Source organism: Eptatretus burgeri, chromosome 7, assembly GCF_056783735.1.
Source record: "Eptatretus burgeri isolate ZD-2024b chromosome 7, Ebu_testis_v1, whole genome shotgun sequence".
NCBI lineage: Eukaryota > Metazoa > Chordata > Myxini > Myxiniformes > Myxinidae > Eptatretus > Eptatretus burgeri.
The window spans coordinates 79,257,889-79,277,903 of record NC_140967.1 but is presented as its reverse complement, the minus strand read 5'-3'; the positions used below and the strand labels follow the sequence as shown (position 1 = coordinate 79,277,903).

Genomic DNA, 20,015 nt, shown 5'->3' with positions numbered 1-20,015 from the left:
ACCTTAAAGATGCACCAATATGTCTTTGGAAGACATATTACCTTTGAGACTAATCACAAACCCTTGTTAGGTTTGGGAGAAACCAGAGCCATTCTGCCCACATCATCTGGCTGTGTACAACGTTGGGCATTGACCCTTGCCGGTATGACTATTCATTGGTTTACAGTCCAGGTAAGGAAATGTACTGTGCTGACACGCTCATTGGCTTGTTGCTTCCCGTAACCTTCCCAGAATCTCCACAATCTGGCGATATTATTCATCCCATGGCTAACATCATTCACAATGAGGCGCCCATAACTGCGAAACAGATTGCTTTTGCTACCAATAGCAATCCAGATTTGTCACAATTTTAACGCTGTGATTGGACTTCACTACCAGAAGGGGTGAACTTGTACCTCATCCGGAAGGATGGGATCTCTATTGATGCAAACTGCCTGCTTTGGGGTAGCCGAGTGATAATTCCGCCTAAACTCCACGGGAAAATTATCAGTGAACTCCACAATGCTCATCCAGGCAGAGTCACCATGAAGGCTCTTGCCCAAGCCCACGTTTGGTGGCCTGTTTGGACTGATATTGAGTCCAATGCACGCCATTGTTACACTTGTCAAGCCCATGCCAAGACACCGCCACAGTCTCCATTGGCCATATGGCCGTGGCCATCAAAGCCATGGTCCAGACTACACGTCGACAATGCTGGTCCATTTCAAGGGAAGCTTTTCCTTATCGTAGTTTATGCCCACTCCAAATGGATTGAAGCTCTCGTGGTGCCATCCCCATCCTCCGCTGTAACAACTGAAGCTCTACGTACCATGTTCGCACAACATGGTATTCCAAACTCAGTTGTATCAGATAATGGATCATCATTTACGAGTTCAGAGTTTCAGAACTTTTTGTAAAATGAATGGCATTAAGCACTACACATCTGTCCCCTACAAACCTGCCAGGAATGGCCAAGACGAACGTGCTGTTCAGATCATCATGAATGGTCTAAGCCGCATCAAGGAAGGCTCCATTCAATCTCGTCTTGCTCGTGTGTTGCTTAACTACCACACCAGACCATGTCAAACCACCTGTCGCTCACCTGCCAAGCTTCTGATGGGTCATGAATTATCAACACGGTTATCATTAGTGCACCCGGACCTAATGGTCGAGGTCGAGAATAACAAGTATCAACAAACGTAATCATGACCAAAAATCTGTCTACTGCAACTTCCAGATCAATCATCCTGTAAATGTGTTGAACTCTGGATGTGGAACCAAGTGGTTATCTGGCATCATTATCGACAACATTGGTAAAATGATATTTCTTGTGAAGTTGTGTGAAGGTAGATGCATGCGTAAACATGTTGACCAATTCAGGTTACGTCATGGGGAGCCAAACATTGAACTGGCTCAAGTGCCTTTGTCACCCACTCCTGTATTAACACCATCTGCGTTTGAACCTGAGGTGTTTCTTCATGAAGGCTTTTCACCCATCAATGTACCTGAATTCCTTCCCGATTCTGTACCCCTTATTGAGAAACCCACAGCGGTCGTAAGCAAGGACAGCCCTCCACTAGCCCTTTGAAGATCAGCTCATGTCTGTAAGCCTCCTGAGCATCTTGATTTGTTAACAAACAAAAAAAACCAGGTGGGGGGGGGGAGATATGATGTTTCAGTAGTTTATGCTAATGCATACATAAATGGGTGCACCGGAGCATGGTTAAGGAGAGTCACGTGACCTGCCCATCACATGCGGTGCTGTGCTGTGTTGTGCCCATGTCCGGAATAAATGTATTGTTCCCACTTCAGAGTATTCGTCCCTGTTCATTGAGTACATTACAATACTCAACATTTAAAAAAGATGGAGCAGGACTTATAAAAAGAGGGGATGGTGAGAGAGAGAGAGAAAGAGAGAGAGACAGACAGAGACAGACAGAGACAGAGAGATATATACACATATACGAGGGGAGAGATTGGAGGGAGAGAGCGGAGAGATGGGAGGGTGAGAGAGAGAGAGAGAGAGAGAGAGAGAGAGAGAGAGAGAGAGAGAGAGAGAGAGAGAGAGAGAGAGAGAGAGAGAGAGAGAGAGAGAGAGAGAGAGAGAGAGAGAGAGAGAGAGAGAGAGAGAGAGAGAGAGAGAGAGAGAGAGAGAGAGAGAGAGAGAGAGAGAGAGAGAGAGAGAGAGAGAGAGAGAGAGAGAGAGAGAGAGGAAGAGAGAGAGAGAGAGAGAGAGAGAGAGAGAGAGAGAGAGAGAGAGAGAGAGGAAGAGAGAGAGGAAGAGAGAGAGGAAGAGAGAGAGGAAGAGAGAGAGGAAGAGAAGAGAAGAGAAGAGAAGAGAAGAGAAGAGATGGGATAATGAGAGGTGGGAGAGGAGGGGGGAGGGGGGTTGAAGTTTCCTTCTGTATCCATCCTATCCACATCCATTGTTTGTCCCAGTGTCCCTGTATTTTGTTCTTGAATTTTCCCATCATTGGGAATGGGTACTTTATCTTGCTTTTCCCAGCACTGGGGATGGGTACTTTATCTTGCTTTTCCCAGCACTGGGGATGGGTACTTTATCTTGCTTTTCCCAGCACTGGGGATGGGTACTTTATCTTGCTTTTCACAGCACTGGGGATGGGTACTTTATCTTGCTTTTCCCAGCACTGGGGATGGGTACTTTAGCTTGCCTTTCCCATCACTGGGGATGGGTACTTTATCTTGCTTTTCCCAGCACTGGGGATGGGTACTTTATCTTTCTTTTCCTGTCACTGGGGATGGGTACTTTATCTTGCTTTTCCCAGCACTGGAGATGGGTACTTTATCTTGCTTTTCCCAGCACTGGGGATGGGTACTTTATCTTGCTTTTCCCAGCACTGGGGATGGGTACTTTATCTTGCTTTTCCCAGCACTGGAGATGGGTACTTTATCTTGCTTTTCCCAGCACTGGGGATGGATACTTTATCTTGCTTTTCACAGCACTGGGGATGGGTACTTTATCTTGCTTTTCCCAGCACTGGGGATGGGTACTTTAGCTTGCCTTTCCCATCACTGGGGATGGGTACTTTATCTTGCTTTTCCCAGCACTGGGGATGGGTACTTTATCTTTCTTTTCCTGTCACTGGGGATGGGTACTTTATCTTGCTTTTCCCAGCACTGGGGATGGGTACTTTATCTTGCTTTTCCCAGCACTGGAGATGGGTACTTTAACTTTCTTTTCCTGTCACTGGGGATGGGTACTTTATCTTGCTTTTCCCAGCACTGGAGATGGGTACTTTATCTTGCTTTTCCCAGCACTGGGGATGGGTACTTTATCTTGCTTTTCCCAGCACTGGGGATGGGTACTTTATCTTGCTTTTCACAGCACTGGGGATGGGTACTTTATCTTGCTTTTCCCAGCACTGGGGATGGGTACTTTATCTTGCTTTTCACAGCACTGGGGATGGGTACTTTATCTTGCTTTTCACAGCACTGGGGATGGGTACTTTATCTTGCTTTTCCCAGCACTGGGGATGGGTACTTTAGCTTGCCTTTCCCATCACTGGAGATGGGTACTTTATCTTTCTTTTCCTCTCACTGGGGATAGGTACTTTATCTTGCTTTTCCCAGCACTGGAGATGGGTACTTTATCTTGCTTTTCCCAGCACTGGGGATGGGTACTTTATCTTGCTTTTCCCAGCACTGGGGATGGGTACTTTATCTTGCTTTTCCTGTCACTGGGGATGGGTACTTTATCTTGCTTTTCCCAGCACTGGGGATGGGTACTTTATCTTGCTTTTCCCAGCACTGGGGATGGGTACTTTAGCTTGCCTTTCCCATCACTGGGGATGGGTACTTTATCTTGCTTTTCCCAGCACTGGGGATGGGTACTTTATCTTTCTTTTCCTGTCACTGGGGATGGGTACTTTATCTTGCTTTTCCCAGCACTGGGGATGGGTACTTTATCTTGCTTTTCCCAGCACTGGAGATGGGTACTTTATCTTGCTTTTCCCAGCACTGGCGATGGGTACTTTATCTTGCTTTTCCCATCACTGTTGGTGGGTACTTCATCTTGCTTTCATGTCACTGGGGTTGGGTACTTTAGCTTGCTTTTCCCATCACTGGGGTTGGGTACTTTAGCCTGTACCATATGTAATTGTGTATCGGTGTACAGATGCGTTCGTGTTTTTGACTTGTATGCAATCCCAAACCGCTGGAGTCGTGTACTTTTGGTGGGAGGGACCTGATGCAAATTATCTTGATGTAAATGTGTACCGTATAGCGCCACCTGGTGATGGTGGGAAAGGGTATTGCAAATTAGCTGGAGAGACTACTTGCAATTTTGCATTGTACATGTGACATGGTGAAAGTACTTTACTAACCCCTACCATAGGGAGGGGGTATTACTCTACGATGGGGAGCGGATGTTTCTCATACTGTATAACCAATGGTAGCAGTCCTAAATAATTCATTGAAATACATTAACAAAATACCAAAGCTGAAATACCTGCATCCACAAGTGCACAATGTCCTGAAGGCAAAGGCAGCGGATCATACCTTTGGGCAATTAATTAATTTATTTGGACAATCAGCTGCATTGATTGTCATGGAACGTAGTGCATTTGTCCTCTTTGGCATTTTTTAAAATATTTTCTAAAAATGTCTAAATTTGATTTGTATGCCGATAAGGCAAGGAGAATACATCTATTGGTTTTTCTTTTAATTGTCGCCGCTTGGGGCTCATGCGTGGGCCCTCATCCTGATTCTACACTCTTGCCCTTTGCTTTCACACTTGGATTGCTGTAATATTTTACATGTGCATGAAATGTGTTTTTAAGCCAGAGAGGCAGAGAGCATTCTCAGGGATTACTGTCTGATCTGTATTTGAGTTTTTCTTCAGATTCTCCCGACTACCAAACAATGTAATATGTGGATAACCTATCAATGATGAACACAAAATAATAGAGCACTGCCTGCCCCTTCCCCCTCCTGTATAGTGGTGAAAAGACATACTCTTGTCTGCTATACCCGACACACTACCTTTTTAACAACTGTGTGTGTGCGTGCGTGCGTGCGTGCGCGTGTGCGTGTGTGCACACGTTGGGTTTTTTGTGGGGGGGGGAGGGTGGAGGGTTTCCCCTTAAGCACTACAGGCTTGCTCTCTGGCACCTTTCTCAATCTGATCTCGCCCTTGACTGTCCATTGCTATGCTGATGACTGTGCGCTCACTCTGGTTGGGTTGGAGAGTTCTCACCTTCAGCTGGATGCTCTCGGCTGTGCGAGTGAGTCCAGGGTTGTGAATCTGAGAAAACAGAAGAGCCATGATGGTCCTGGCTGGGGGTATAAGCAAGGAGAGAAGAGAAGAGACAAGACGAGTTCTGCGTCTCTGGCTGGGTTTCCCGGCTGTATCTCAACTCTCAGCTATCTCCCTTTGATGTGCGACGTCATGGCTGTGTGAAGTATGGGCACATCCATGGTTGTAAAATCACGAGTTTGTGGATCCATGTTACATGTGAAACAGCCATTAGCAAGTGTGATTTATGTATAAAAATATAATGGGGGTAATTTAATGATTAAACACGAACGGGAGAGAGAGAGACCAAAGATAAAGGGTGACAGGGAATTTAACTATACACACAAATCTAGTAGATTCTCATTGGTGTTTATAAGCACTTATGCTGACACTCATTAAGAAATAACCATCACATAGTTAACCCCTCATTAACCCCTATCATTTTATAATTATACATATGTATTCTCCACTCGTCCGCCTCTCTGTCTCTCTGTCTGACTGTCTCGATGGGGCTTCAAAATGAAATCTCTGCCATTTTCTTTGCTCCTTGTCGGTTCTCAGCTCTCCCAGGTCTCTGATGCACATGAACCGCTGCAAGTTGCCTGCGTCGGTGCTGTAGTTATGTGAATTGGTGTACATCTGGAGAGACGAGTGATTCCTGGGAAGAATAAGGTTAGGGGTGTGTTTGTGAAGTCTCAGATTTTAATTTTATGAATGTTTAAATATTCCGTGTGGATTGAGCCTCAAGGATGCAGAGGCCACAATGAATATTTTTACAAATAACTGGGTCTAAAAAAATTTTTTTCTGATGCATTTCATTACATGCTTGAAATTAAAGGCTCTGAGAGACTGAAAATGAAGTTAGGGATCGATCTGTAGTCTAATTATATCGTTTCATATTCCTGGGGTATTAGAGTTTACTAGGCGAGTTAACTATTTTTCAACGACTGTGTATACAGTATAATCTGGATAATAAGAGTATGCTTGAATAAAAGTGCATATGAAAAACGAGGACACTCGGTAGAGCGCCTACCTCCGCCACGCAATGCCTGATCCAATAGAACATATCGGGCCCAATAAATTTTTTGAAATATCATGGTATATATCGTTTTTGGTCCCATCTCTCAATGGTGAAGAATCACCTTGAATATTAAAAACAAATTTGACCTTAAACTCTCGTATTCGGATCCGGATTCGGATCTTCACCAAAATCTAATCAATTCGTCCTTGTCACACACCAACCTGTCCACCAAGTTTTGTCCGAATCCATCCATAACGTTTTGAGATATCGTGCTATATATCGATGTCGTTTTCGACAAAACATTTTCCGCATCTCACAGAATCACAAGCACATTCTCACAGATGTCTGCGAAACCGCTTCAAGCGAGTTTCATGAAGGCCTGAGAACTTACATCGTGCCAAAACCCATGGTCACAGCGACCCCTCTCGTGGACAGGTAGGGAGTGGGGGGGGGCAGGAGAGGAGAGGATGGGAGGTGGGGGCCTGAGGGTGGTGGGAAGAGGTACTGGGGATGGGGAGAGGCTGTGATTAATTGTTGTTCAAACATCGAGTGCCTCCAGAAAGTCGACACCACCTTTCAAATTTTTCCCCTTTTGTTGCCTCATTGTCTGCATTTAAATTGCATTAAATCAGATTTTATTTTCCCCACCATTATTTACACATCGTAACCCACAACTTTCAAGTGAAAAACAAATTCTACACGTTTCAGAAGATTAATTAAAAATACAAAACCAGAATATCTTGGTTGGATAAGTTTCCACCCCCTGAGTTAATACTTGGTGGAAGCAACTTTGACAGCAATTACAGCTGTGACTCTGTTGGGATCAGTCTCCACTAACTCTGCACACGTTGATTGGGAAATATTTGCCCGTTCTTGTGTACAAAACTGTTCAAGCTCAGCCAAGTTGCGTGGGGAGCGTGGAAGGATGTCGATCAACAAGTCACGTCGCAGATTTTCGATTGGATTTAGGTCAGGGCTCTGACTGGCCCACTCAAGGACATTTACCTTTTTGTTCCTCAGCCACTCCAATGTAGCTTTGAAGTGTGCTTCGGGTCATTGTCATGCTGAAAGGTGAACTTCCGTCCCAATTTCAGCTTTCTTGCAGAGAGCAGCAGATTTTCCTCCGTCCATTTTCCCTTCTATCCTGACAAGTCCCCCAGTACCTGCTGAGAAACATCCCCATTAAATGATGCTGCTGCCACCATGCTTCACAGTGGGGATGGTGTTCTTTGGGTGATGTGCTATGTTGGGTTTATACCAAACGTGGCGTTTTACATTTAGGTCAAAAAGTCCCATCTTGGTTTCGTCAGACCACAAAACGTTTTTCCACATGGCTTCAGAATCTCCAGAGTGATTGTTTTCAAACTTCAAACAGGACTCCAGGTAGGCTTTTTTTGAGTGATGGCTTCCTTCTTGCCACCCGACTATATTGTCTGCTCCGTCAAGTGAGATGTTGTGAGACTGAGCTTCACAGCAATGCATCAATTGGTGAAACAAACGGGTATCCCAGGGCCTTTCAGTAAAAAAAAAGTCTTTTCATGACAAACAAGTAACAAGCTTTATTGTGATAAATGCAGGTACATATTACTTTGATAGAAGTGATGACTTTGATGTAAAATTTGGACAATTCCAGGATGTAAATGTGGATGATAAGTTCCATGAGGAAGTAAGATGATAAAAATTTACATGATTCGTGATGATGTTGTGAATAAATTTTTTAATCCATGAAATGATAATGATTTGATGATCCACACGCATCGTTTGCAAAGGGGAATATTTTGGAGAATAATGATTTTAAATAATCTGGTGAATCCTGAAATAAAACAACAGCAGATGGTAACTTGAGATGTGATGTGATGTTCATGGGTGCTGCTCCTCAGAAGCTTCCTCACGGATATTCCGAAGTTGCTGAGGTCGCTCGACCTTCTGCCGTGGAATCCAGTTTTGCTAAGGAAGGGAAGAGCATAGACGCGCTTACAGATACAGGTGGTTTCAGGCAGGTATTAATGAAGAATTCGCACACCTGAGGAAGATAGGAATGACTTACCATGCGAAGATCTTTGAGATCCTGCACCATGAAGCGAATCCGTGATGGCATTTTCCGCTCCTTCATTACCTCGTCCAAAGAGGTGAAATACTCATTCATCTGTCAAGATACAAAAATATGGTGCTCAGTCAGCAAAATGAAGATGTGTAAGAAGAATGATTAATATTCTGCAGGATTAAGAGTAAAGGTTTCTATGAAAACTCAAAAATGAAGTTTCCTCACCGTTGTGGTTTGTGTGGATTTGAGGATCTTTCCAGTGATAACAACGAGTCGACAGAAGCACTCAAGCGACAGCTCACTCGCATCATTGAGCAATCCCTTAATTGCAGTGCAGATCAGGGATTCATCCAATACTTTTGCATTGAAAAGTTCCCCGATGAAGACGACGTTACCCACGGCACGCCGTCGAGCTTTATCTTTGGACTCATCATCGTCCAACCTGGAGGTCCCATCAATCACCTTTTTCATCTCATTCTGACAGCTTTGAATGAGGAGTGTGCGGAAGGAGAGGATGTTACCTGGTCTGCCTGTTTCCTTCACTTCAATCTGTGAAAAAGTAAAGAATGGTGGATAACTGGATATTATTAAAGAAAAGGAGGATCTATTTATTGAGTACTTTACAAAGACGGGTCGGGCGAAGGGAGGTAAATTGAGAAAATTAAAAGTGTAAAAAAGAAGGGAAGGAGTGTGGTGAGGCTTCAAAATAAGTGGTGAGAAAGGGCAAACAAGTTTGGGAGGAAACATCACCAAGGAAATGAGAGTGTCGGGGCAGTATGTGTCAGTCTGTGATAATAGGAGTTGGCGTTGGGGGAGAGGGGTGGAGAGCAGATGTTCCGATGTTTTCAGATGTATCAGTTGTGGTTGTGGGTAATGTTACATACCTTTGCAAGGTGGTGACACATGTTTGCGTACACCTCAGAAAATTTTGACTCCAATATTGCTTTTTCCAGGACAAGCTGCACCACGTCTTTCAGATGGTCTTCTTTCGCGATGTTTATGAGCTCGATCTTGTCTATGAGCCGGTCAAAATTTTCTGGTGTTATTTTATTTAGCAAGGATCGAAACTGTCGAACTACATCCTTGGGGAAGGAAATTGGAGTAAAAACAAGGAGGCGTCATCAGTGAGGAGTTAAAATAATAAATGAGTTCAGAAAGGAAAGTATATTTAAACATTAAATCAACACAAATTATCATCCTTTCAACTAGAACACACCAAACTCACTTGATCACGACCTGTCAGGTCTGTCTTCTTGGCGGGCCTCCAGGCATTGGTGGAAGTTTTGAGTTCGAAATCACTTGTTACGTGATCAATAACTCGAGGACTCTGTTGAACACAATAAATAATGTTTTAGATAAAACGGCAGCAGAGAAACGTGAGTGATAATTACTGTGAAATGGGATCCGCACCAGGTCTAAAAATGATAACAATAAGAATCGTACAATTGATCATTTGATAAGTGTTTGTTCGTGTGCTCGTCTGTTTATCTTTTTGGGTGTTTGTTTGATGTCTGTGCTCTCATGACCATGCACAGAATGAATTGAAAAGTTTTGGTTGCACTTGAGATGTGCACGGAAAAGATTGAGGGGGTAAATAAAAAAATTCATAGTCCTTGGCGTTCAGGGTGGGGGACACCAATTCTCTCTATGTAAATGTTGATCGTGTCGTGCCTCCTGGTGCAAGTTGAAATTAAAATGCTCCATGTTCGAGGGAATTAAGCCCTCCCTAAAGGCCCCGTCACACCTTGACGATTTAGCCAGCGTATGCCTGACGTATGAAAAATTTGGCTAAAACGCTGGCACACGTCGAATACGTTATGGGTAAGTTTGTATACGTTAAGAGCACGCTGGCATACGTCGTAGTACGCTGGCATTCGTTCGTCGTAGTACGCCGAGCTGTTAGACAAATTTCTATGCTTGAAATTTTTCGACGTATGCCAGCGTATGACTCACACGTTCCGCATAACGCTGGCCATAAGTTGTAGGTACGTTCCGCGATCGTTGACACACATCCACACACGTTACTTGTAAGTTACTCATAAGTCGAAACACGTCGAGGTAATGTTTAGCGTACCCGAAACTTATTTCTAAACTATGAGTAACGTGTTGTAGGCACATTACGCGATCGTTGACACACGTCCACACACGTTACTTGTAAGTTACTCATAAGTCGAAACACGTCAAGGTAATGGTTATCGTCAGTGTTCCAGACTCCCTGGTTTTTGTTTTTATCTTGCCAAAACGAAGTTTTTGCAAGATATGTTAGTCAGCTTGTATGTTTTTTTATTAGTATTTTTTTTTTTATCTTGCCAAAACGAAGTTTTTGCAAGATATGTGAGTCAGCTTGTATGTTTTTTGTTTTTTTTTTGTTTTGTTTTGTTTGTCTGTAATCACGTATCGATCACTCTGCAGAGCACAGTTGTCATTGGAAATTTTTGTAACTTCGCATATCAGAGTCCTATAGAGGTCCCTTTCAGCACATAAAATTTTGAAGGTCAAGGTCAAAGGTCAAGGTCACTTTGTCGCAAATCAGGGGAGTCGACGAAACCCTTATTTTTTGAGTAATTTTGATCGGATCATCTTCAAACTTCATGGGAATATAGTTCATGGTCTGGCGCTCAGCTGATTAATTTTTGGTGGCGATTGGCCTTGACCTTCATGGTTAGTGCTGGAGGTCGAAAGTTTTTGATCCCAAGGTCAAATTTTGAAATCTTAGATACCATATCGTGTAATAACTCAAATTGAACACCTCGATGAGTGCTTTCTAGATATGTCAAGCTTGAGACATTATGACGTCATTTGGTGACGTTATGAGGCAAACGCATATTTTTCATGGTTACTCTGTAGAACGATTCTCATCGGAATCTCTTGTAGGCAGATATTCCTCAAGGAGTCGCTCCTGGTGGATAGCAGCTCTGTTCACCTCAGTGTGACCTTAAAGAAGTCACACGTGGTGGTTTATTTTGTTACTTACGAAATCTAAAGATTTCGTAAGTATATTGATGCCTTCCGTTTCTGTTTGTTTGTTTGTTTGTTTGTTTGTAGGCATGATAACTCGAACGGAAGAAGCTACCAATGTCATTACACCACGTGATTCAGGAGGGTGATGGCTAGTGCTGATTAGATTTTGGTCAAAATCGGTCAAAGGTCAAGGTCACAGTGAGGTCAAATATTCGATTTTTGATGGTTTGGTACAGATAACTCGAGAATGGAAGAAGCTACCAATGTCAAATTACACCACGTGATTCAGGAGGCTGATGGCTAGTGCTGATTAGATTTTGGTCAAAATCACTCAAAGGTCAAGGTCACAGTGAGGTCAAACATCCAAAAAATGATAACTCGAGAACAGAAGAAGCTACCAATGTCAAATTACACCACGTGATTCAGGAGGCTGATGGCTAGTGCTGATTAGATTTTGGTCAAAATCTGTTAAAGGTCAAGGTCACAGTGAGGTGAAACATCCAAAACATTCGATTTTTGATGGTTTGGTACAGAATCATCGTAGAAACTTCTGGTTCACGTCGCTACCTTCTCTAGAGACAGCTTTTATTAGACAAGGTCAGAGGTCAAGTTGACGATTTCGTAAGTACCAGTCTATGACTGCTTGTTTTTTTCTTTGTCTGTAATCACGTATCGATCAGTCTGCAGAGCACAGTTATCATTGGAAATTTTTGTAACTTCGCATATCAGAGTCCTATAGAGGTCCCTTTCAGCGCATAAATTTTCAAGGTCAAGGTCAAAGGTCAAGGTCACTTTGTTGCAAATCAGGGGAGTCGACGAAACCCTTATTTTTTTGAGTAATTTTGATCGGATCGTCTTGAAACTTCATGGGAATATAGTTCATGGTCTGGCGCTCAGCTGATTAATTTTTGGTGGCAATCGGCCTTGACCTTCATGGTTAGCGCTGGAGGTCGAAAGTTTTTGACCCCAAGGTCAAATTTTGAAATCTTAGATACCATATCAAGTAATACCTCATATGAAAGCGCTTGATAAGTGCTTTCCAGATCTGTCAAAAGTTTGACGCTATGACTTCATTTGATGATGTCATGACGAAAAAACGGATTTTTTCATGAAAATTTTATTTCCTCAGTTCTCATCAAAATCTCTTGATATTTCATGTACAATGGTCCTGGAGAGATACCATTAACCGTACGAAAATATAAAGGTCAAGGTCACAAAAAGATCAAACATCAAGGTCGACGAAACCCTTATTTTTTGAGTAACTTTAATCGAATAAATAAGTCACTCATGTTCACATTTTGGCAAGATACTGGTCACCCTGGGGGTGACATTGGTTTTTTGTTTGTTTTCTTGTTTCTTTGTTGGGTGATATCTCAGCCATCCTTTGAGCTATGAAGCTGAAATTTGGGAACAAAACTGAAGATGTGCTTTGTTGAAAAAGGTATCTTTCATTTTTTGTTTAATCAATTAATTGATGAGTTACATTATTGTCAATTAATTATTTAATTTATTTATTTCTCCTTTGAGCAATATCTCAGGCACCTTTTGAGCTCAGAAGCTGATATTAGGAAATGACAGTGAACAAGTGATTTGTCTATAAAGGGTATTTTCCATTCATTGATTAATCAATTAGTTATTTGATTTCTCGATAAATTGTTTATTTTCAAAAGTTACAGATTCGGATGAAATGGGGGTTGTTTTGGGATGCTTTCAGTCAATTGAATAAGAAATTAATTATTTTACGATTATTGTTTATTTATTTATATTATGCAATTAATCAATCAATTATTGCACACCGCTCCCTTCCAATTCCGACTCCGTGTGCTGCAAGATGGCATCACCGGGCACCGAAGGCTCCCCGGCGATGTAATGTGCTGGATGATTGTTTGTTATTTATTTAGCGTGGGGGTGGTGTATTTTGTCCCGGCGCTTGATTTTAATATCTTTGGGAAGAGTAGTATTTCTGTTGGGTTCTTGTGATTGCACTGCTGTACCTTGTTTTGCTGTTGGTGATGCCAACGCTGGTTTCTTTGGTGAAACTGTTCCTTCTGTTTCTTCTCTTGAGCCAAAGGAAGCTGGGAACGTGGCTCGTGCTGGGGTTGCTGTTGTCGCTGCTCCAATTGCTGCAATCTTCTGTGCAGTTCGTATATTGCTTTGACGCAATTGTTATTTTTACCGACCATTGCTTCCCAGCAATTCTCTTTGTCCTGCAAGTCCTTCTTCAGCAGCGTTACCTGCAAGTGATTTAATACATATCAGCACGTATCAGGTGAAAAATTATCTTCAACTCTTTGGTTTGTGTTATTTGTGTTCAAAGGGTAGACAGTACAGAGCAAGTCCCACATTGTTAGATAACAATTGCTTACTTGGTTTAGGTGTTCAACATTCTGTTGTTCCTGCTTTTCTCGCTGTTCCTGCAACTGCTGTTCTGCTGCGGAACATTTACTCTCCAAGTGTGTGCCATGCTCCACAAGGATGTTAAGTGCGAAAGTCATCTCATTGTATTCATTGTCCTTCACTGTCAATTCCTGAGAAAGCAGCTTGACCTGTGTGGCAGAAACATGACAGTGTCATTGACAGGAAAGTTCTCTCTCTCTCTCTATCTATATCTCTATTTCTCTCCATCTCTCTCCATCTCTTGTCACACATGATTGATGATAATGGTTCCTTACTTGTTGGCAGCTCTCAAAGTTCTTCTGCTGCTCTTCCTCATGCCGTTGTCGCTGCTTCTCAAGCTGAAGTTCTACTTCTGAGTACTTGCTCAGGATGTTTTTTTGATCTTCCTTCATTGTGTTGTTTTTCTCTGTAATCTCAGTGAGTTGATCATCTTTTCCACAAAAACTTTGTGAAAGCAACTCGATCTGTGCGGTAGAAACACGACAGTGTCATCAACAGTAAAGTAACAGTTTTTTGTTCTTCATCCCCAAAAATAAATAAAGTGACAGGTTTGAAAAAACCTTCAAGATCACACAGCTTACGATTGAGCACTCCTTCAAATCCTTCATCAATAAATATCAAGACTCAATGGAGGTGTCCCTCTCAAGTCTAAACTGGGTTCAACTCTGGTTAAAGGTACAAAGTTCATGTGGAATTTCACAAATTCCAATCAACATTCTTCCGTTTGTGAATGTCTTATGAGCAGCTTGACCCCTGCATGCTGTTGAAACTCATCCGAACATATGGAGGTGAACATGACGTTCATCGACTTGGCATCCATACTCTCGCACATCATTGATAACGGTTCCTTACTTGTTGGAAGCTCTTCAAGACCTTCTCTTGCTCGAACTCATGCTGTTGTTGCTGTTTCTGGAGCTGAAGTTGCACTTCTGACAACTTGCTCGAAACGTTTCGGAGATCTTCCGAAAGTACTTGGTTTTCTATGTTAAGCTGGTTGACCTGGTCATCCTTCATACTCAACCGTTGTGAAAGCGCCTCAACCTGTGCGGCAGAAACATTGTGCCCATGAAGAGAAAGAAATAGCATCATGAAGAAACACCACTAAACATCATATAATGCACACATATGGGCAAATATAATGATAATTAATGGAAATTAGTGGATTCAAGCTCTAATCTTCTGTAACTTTTGTTTAACTCGCAATGCCTTATTTTTACTTCCATTTTGATTATCCTCTTCCTTTACGTATTGCATCTCCATGACTTCCTTTTGTTTAACCTCCTCGAGCAACGGACGCTCTTTCCTTACCTTTTTTTTCTGTCCATATTTCCTTCCACATTGAAAACTGCAGAAACAAAGAGAATGTTTGGCAGTTAGAGAACAATGTATGATTTTAGAAAAGACAAAAAGCATGTTCCTTGAGGGTTAGATGGTAATAGGATATTAAACATTGAGCTTGCCACTTGGCTTAACGGTTAAGTTGCCTGGCGAAAGAGCTTAGTGACTTGACTTTGAGTACCAGGTGGTGGAATAACACCAGGTGGTTAAATTACACCAGGTGGGTTGACTCCGGCTGTCATCCTTCCGAGGTCAGCAAAATGAGTACCAGCTTACTGGAAACGGGGGGGGGGGGCATCAATATATAATAGATGACTGCCCTTCCAAGGAACTTCAACACAGAAAGAAAACATTCGGCCCATGAAGCGTGTACAATGGGTGCCAACCTCTGAATTTTTTGTTTACAAAGTCAAATCTCCTGGAAATGCCAAAAACATGAAACGGATCGATGCAGCAGGAGAAAAGGAACAGTATGGAGAGTTTCACGGGGGGTGGGGGGGGACAGCAACAGTGAAATTGAAGGGAGAATTGGACAATGGAGGAATGGGGTGCACAGGAATGGGTACAGAAGGAAACTTCTTCCTCCCCCCCCCAACCCCAAATTCCCCCTATTCCCTCCTCTCTTCATCCGCTCTCACTCATTTCCCTTCCCCCCCCTCTTTCCCATCCTCTCTCTCCCCCATTCTATCTCTGCCTTCACTCCCCTGTCTCTACTCTCCTTCCCCTCCTCCCTACTCTCTCTTTTACCCCTCCCTCCCTCACCAGTCTCTCTCTCCCACAATCCCCTCTCTCCCCCAATCCCCTGTTCTCTCCCCCACTCCCCCCAAGGTGGTTTGTGGTTTGTCGGACAAGGTGGTTTGTTATTGACTTCCCAGCAGTATTTCAGGAAGGAATTTGTAATTTGTTCATGGTGGTGGCGATAGCTCGCCCACTCTTCGTGATGGACACCGTCGAGATCTTTAACATCCATCCACTAATGTCGGAAGACAGGACTCCCAGTTTAACGTCCATCAGAGGGACGGCAACCACATTGATGATTCACCCTCCCTGTGAAATGACAGGAAGACATTTTATTGCTGGGTCAGGATTCAAACCCAAGCTCGTCAGTTAAAAAGATCGTTCCTGGTGTCCCTGGACGGTGTAAAATAAAATCAGACATAAAATAATTATCTTCAAAAGAGTGAAAAAGTGAATTTTGGAGCCATGTCACATGACCTCCCACAAGCGTATTATTTAATTATATAGGGTGAGAAGGAAATCTCTCTTTCCTCATTTTAATTTGATTTCCTTCCAGATTTTGACGGAATTATTGAGGCCATGGGTTTGGATCATTAAAATACTGAATCAGATTTCGAATATCAGCTTCTAATAAACTGATACGATACATTATTCAACCTTGTTGGGAGAAAAATCACATTGCACCGAGCCTCACACAACCAATCAGTGAAGAGCAAACTTACGAAGGAAGGAAGGACAGACATCCTTATGTTGGTCAGTTTATATCGGTAAGAGTTGTGTCGTAGTTGTGTCGCCATTGATTATTTTGTTGTCCCTCTCCTGTTGTTGAATACACTTTGTAAAGCAACTTGGTGTCTGTGGAATGATTCGAGTTGTCCTGATCCCAAGCCACAGTATGGTTATTGATGGTCCCTTGAAGGACGAGTCGGGTTGAGGGGCCACGAACGTCCCATATGAAACGGACCCCGCGTCCGGCACAGTGAAACCGCTCATGTCACTAGTTCGGTTCCGGCCATGAGGGAAGTACCACGGCTCGAGCGGCTCAGAGGTTCCACCGAAGTTCGGTGTAGCGGCAGAAAAACCCTCGACTCTCGTCGGAGCGTCTGAACTAGTGAACCAGTATGATCACTTTAATCAGGGTCTGTCAGGATTCGGACAGGAAACTGGCCTGGTCCCGGATGATGAATATTATTTCATGTTTCCACTACAGGTTTGACTGGTGACTGAATGTCACCTTCCAACGAGAGTTTGATCCATGTTCTGGAACCTTCTCCTTGTCGTCACGTGACCAGACATTTGTTTGTCAGACTTGATTGTTCGTAAGAATTTATGTAAACTCGTTACAAATTTCTGAGCCATCTTGTCCCCTTGGATGAAGGAATCATAATGATTATAAATATTGATGAAAAGTCATCCATGTTGTTTACCAGTGAACGCAGGGTTTCCTTTTGGACTTCTTCTTCTTGAACCACCGTGATGGTTTCAGGAAAATGAACAAAAGGAAGAAGAAGAAGAAGGCAATCATGACGAGTGTCACATCGCCAACTCTGGACAGCAGTCCTTGTGCGACAGCGCCATGCTGTAGAATCTATGGTAATCGACAAGGGAAGGGACAGGAGAAATGTTTCATTCGTTTAACATTAAACGAAACCATATTTTTACAATTATTTTACAAAATCCAAAAATTCGTAAAAAAATAAGAACAAGATGTTCTTGTAAATTACAAACACAATGACTCAACGAACGTTTGCGAGTTTATCGTTTGTTCCACGCTTGAGAAATGCGTTCACTCACACTTCACGGCCATCCAGTCGGATCAAAAACAGAGAAAGTTCACCTGGAATACGTGATCACCTGTTCGCTCTTTCATCAAACCAAAAAGGTATTTCACAAACTACAAAAGTAGCAGCTCCGATGGTGTTGTCTACTTTCCCTGAGTACGTTGGTATCTCTTACATTACCACTTACCTGTGTTTGGAATGTTATAAAACCCACAAGAATGAAGATTCCGGTTGGGAACCACATCTCTCTTCCTCACAAACTCCCAGAATGACGATATGACAACGTGCCTCTGTCATGTATTCCCTATTGTTGGAATTATCATTGTGACGTCACACGGTACTCTCAGACTGTGGCCACGCCCCCAACTTTACTTGGTGGGGGAAATTAACCCAAAAACCTGAAGTTTCCAACCAAAGATAAACTCTCTTTCTATTCCCCATCACATCCTCACGGCAACGATTGAACGTAACGTACCCCTGGGCTTTCAGATGGAGGAATTGTGTGGAAACCCACAATCCCAGGAAAATAATTCCCTGATATAAGGCAGCACAAGTGGCCATGACGTGCTCAGAACCCCCTGCTGTTCACTAACAATGGACGTCCTTACAAGAACGTTTTTGTTTTCAAACGTTTTGTATTTGAATCACACCTGATGTGTTCACTCACACCTTCACACGGCCATCCAGGTGGATCAAATTCACTCTCTAATCAAACACAGAGAAAGTTCACCTGGAATAAATGATCACCTGTTCGCCCTTCCATTAAATCAACAAGCTCGAATGAGCTAAGATCCTCGTCCTCTTAATGATGACGTCATAAAAACGAATATGACGTCATTGTGATGCATCAGGTTTGCGATAAATTATCTGGGCTAATGCCCGGCTTGATTCCCGCAAACAAAATTCAAACAGTTTGCCTAGTTTCGGAGATAATGGTATAGGCAATTTCCATTAGCGGCGATATTTTGATGTTAACTTTCTTTCTCGGAAGAATTTCCAAAATCGGAGATGGTTACTGCCTGCGCATGGACTTTCTGCATATACATGGCAAGTTTCACGAAAATCGGATGAAAACTCTGGGTTGTGAAACAAAAAATGTCAAAAAATAGGAATGACGTCATAAAAATTGATATGATGTCAAAGTGATGTATCATATGCGCGGTAATTCATCTCTGCTAATGCCCTGTTCGATTCCCGCAAAGAGAATTCAAAAAGCTTGCCTAGTTTCGGGGATAGTTTTTTTGGCGATTTTCATTGGCAGAGATATTTTGACGTCATAACTTTTTTTTCTAGGAGGAATTTTCAAAATCGGAGATGGTTACTTTCTGCGCAGGGTATTTTTACATATATACGTCAAGTTTCAAGAAGTTTTGATGAAAACTGTAGGCTGTGAAGCAAACAAACAAAAAAAGTCAAAAAATAGGAATGACGTCATAAAAATTGATATGACGTCATAGTGATGCATCATATGTGCGGTAATTCATCTCTGCGAATGCCCCGTTCGATTCCCGCAAACAGAATTCAAAAAGCTTGCCTAGTTTCGGAGATAATTTTTTAGGCGATTTCCATCAGCGGAGATATTTTGACGTCATAACTTTTTTTCTCGGAGGAATTTTCAAAATCGGAGATGGTTACTGTCTGCGCGGGGTATTTTTACATATATACGCCAAGTTTCAGGAAGTTTCGATGAAAACTGTAGGCTGTGAAACAAAAAAGTCCACAAGAAGAACAACGTGAGTAAGACCGAGATCCTCGACGAGGATCTAAAAATGTATTTCACAAACTACAAAGGTAGCAGATCCAATGGTGTTGTCTACCTTCCCTGAGTATGTTAGTATCACTTACATTACCGCTTACCTGTGATTGTAAAGTTATAAAACCCACAAAAATGAAGACTCCGGTTAGGAACCACATCTCTCTTCCTCACAAACCCACAGAATGAAGACTTCACAACGCATCTCTGTCGTGTGTTCCCTCTTGTTCGAATTATCATTGTGACGTCACGTGCGACGAACGGACTATGGCCACGCCCCCAACAGTCTCAACCTTTACAATTTATTTATTAACCTCCGCCATCTTCGAAGATGGATGGAGGTTACTGTTTTCACCCCTTTCTGTTTGTTTGTTTGTTTGTGAACAGTATTACGGAAAAACTCCTCGACCGATTTCGACGAAACTTGGTGGGGGGGGGGGCTAGGTATGGTCCAAGGATCATGCCATTAAATTTTGGACTTGGTCCCCCCCAAAAAAATTTAGACATTTTTTTTTTTTTTTTTTTGCATTTCTGCATGTTTTAAGTGATTTCCAACCCCCCCCAAAAAATTGTTAACCCCCCCAAAAAATTTAGAGAAAAAAAATAAAATTTTTTTGCATTTCTACATGTTATGTGATTTCCAAACCCCTCCCCTCAAAAAAGAATTTTTTTTTTTGCATTTCTACATGTTTTAAGTGATTTCCAACCCCCCTCAAAAAAGAATTTTTTTGCATTTCTACATGTTTTAA

The 20,015-nt window shown here is 42.5% G+C and overlaps 1 protein-coding gene across 1 annotated transcript; it reads right to left on the bottom strand.

Annotated features, from left to right (window-relative positions):
* Positions 1-7,832: 7,832 nt before the first annotated feature.
* LOC147023610 (eukaryotic translation initiation factor 4 gamma 3-like) lies at positions 7,833-14,996 on the bottom strand. The gene is made up of 10 exons (XM_085887128.1): positions 14,965-14,996; positions 14,509-14,697; positions 13,932-14,120; positions 13,626-13,805; positions 13,254-13,493; positions 9,524-9,625; positions 9,183-9,380; positions 8,524-8,847; positions 8,302-8,400; positions 7,833-8,201 (listed from the first exon to the last, which is right to left on the bottom strand). The coding sequence occupies exons 2-10, from the start codon at positions 14,668-14,670 to the stop codon at positions 8,115-8,117; spliced, it is 1,581 nt and encodes a 526-aa protein (XP_085743254.1). The 5' UTR covers positions 14,671-14,697; positions 14,965-14,996; the 3' UTR covers positions 7,833-8,114.
* Positions 14,997-20,015: the final 5,019 nt, after the last annotated feature.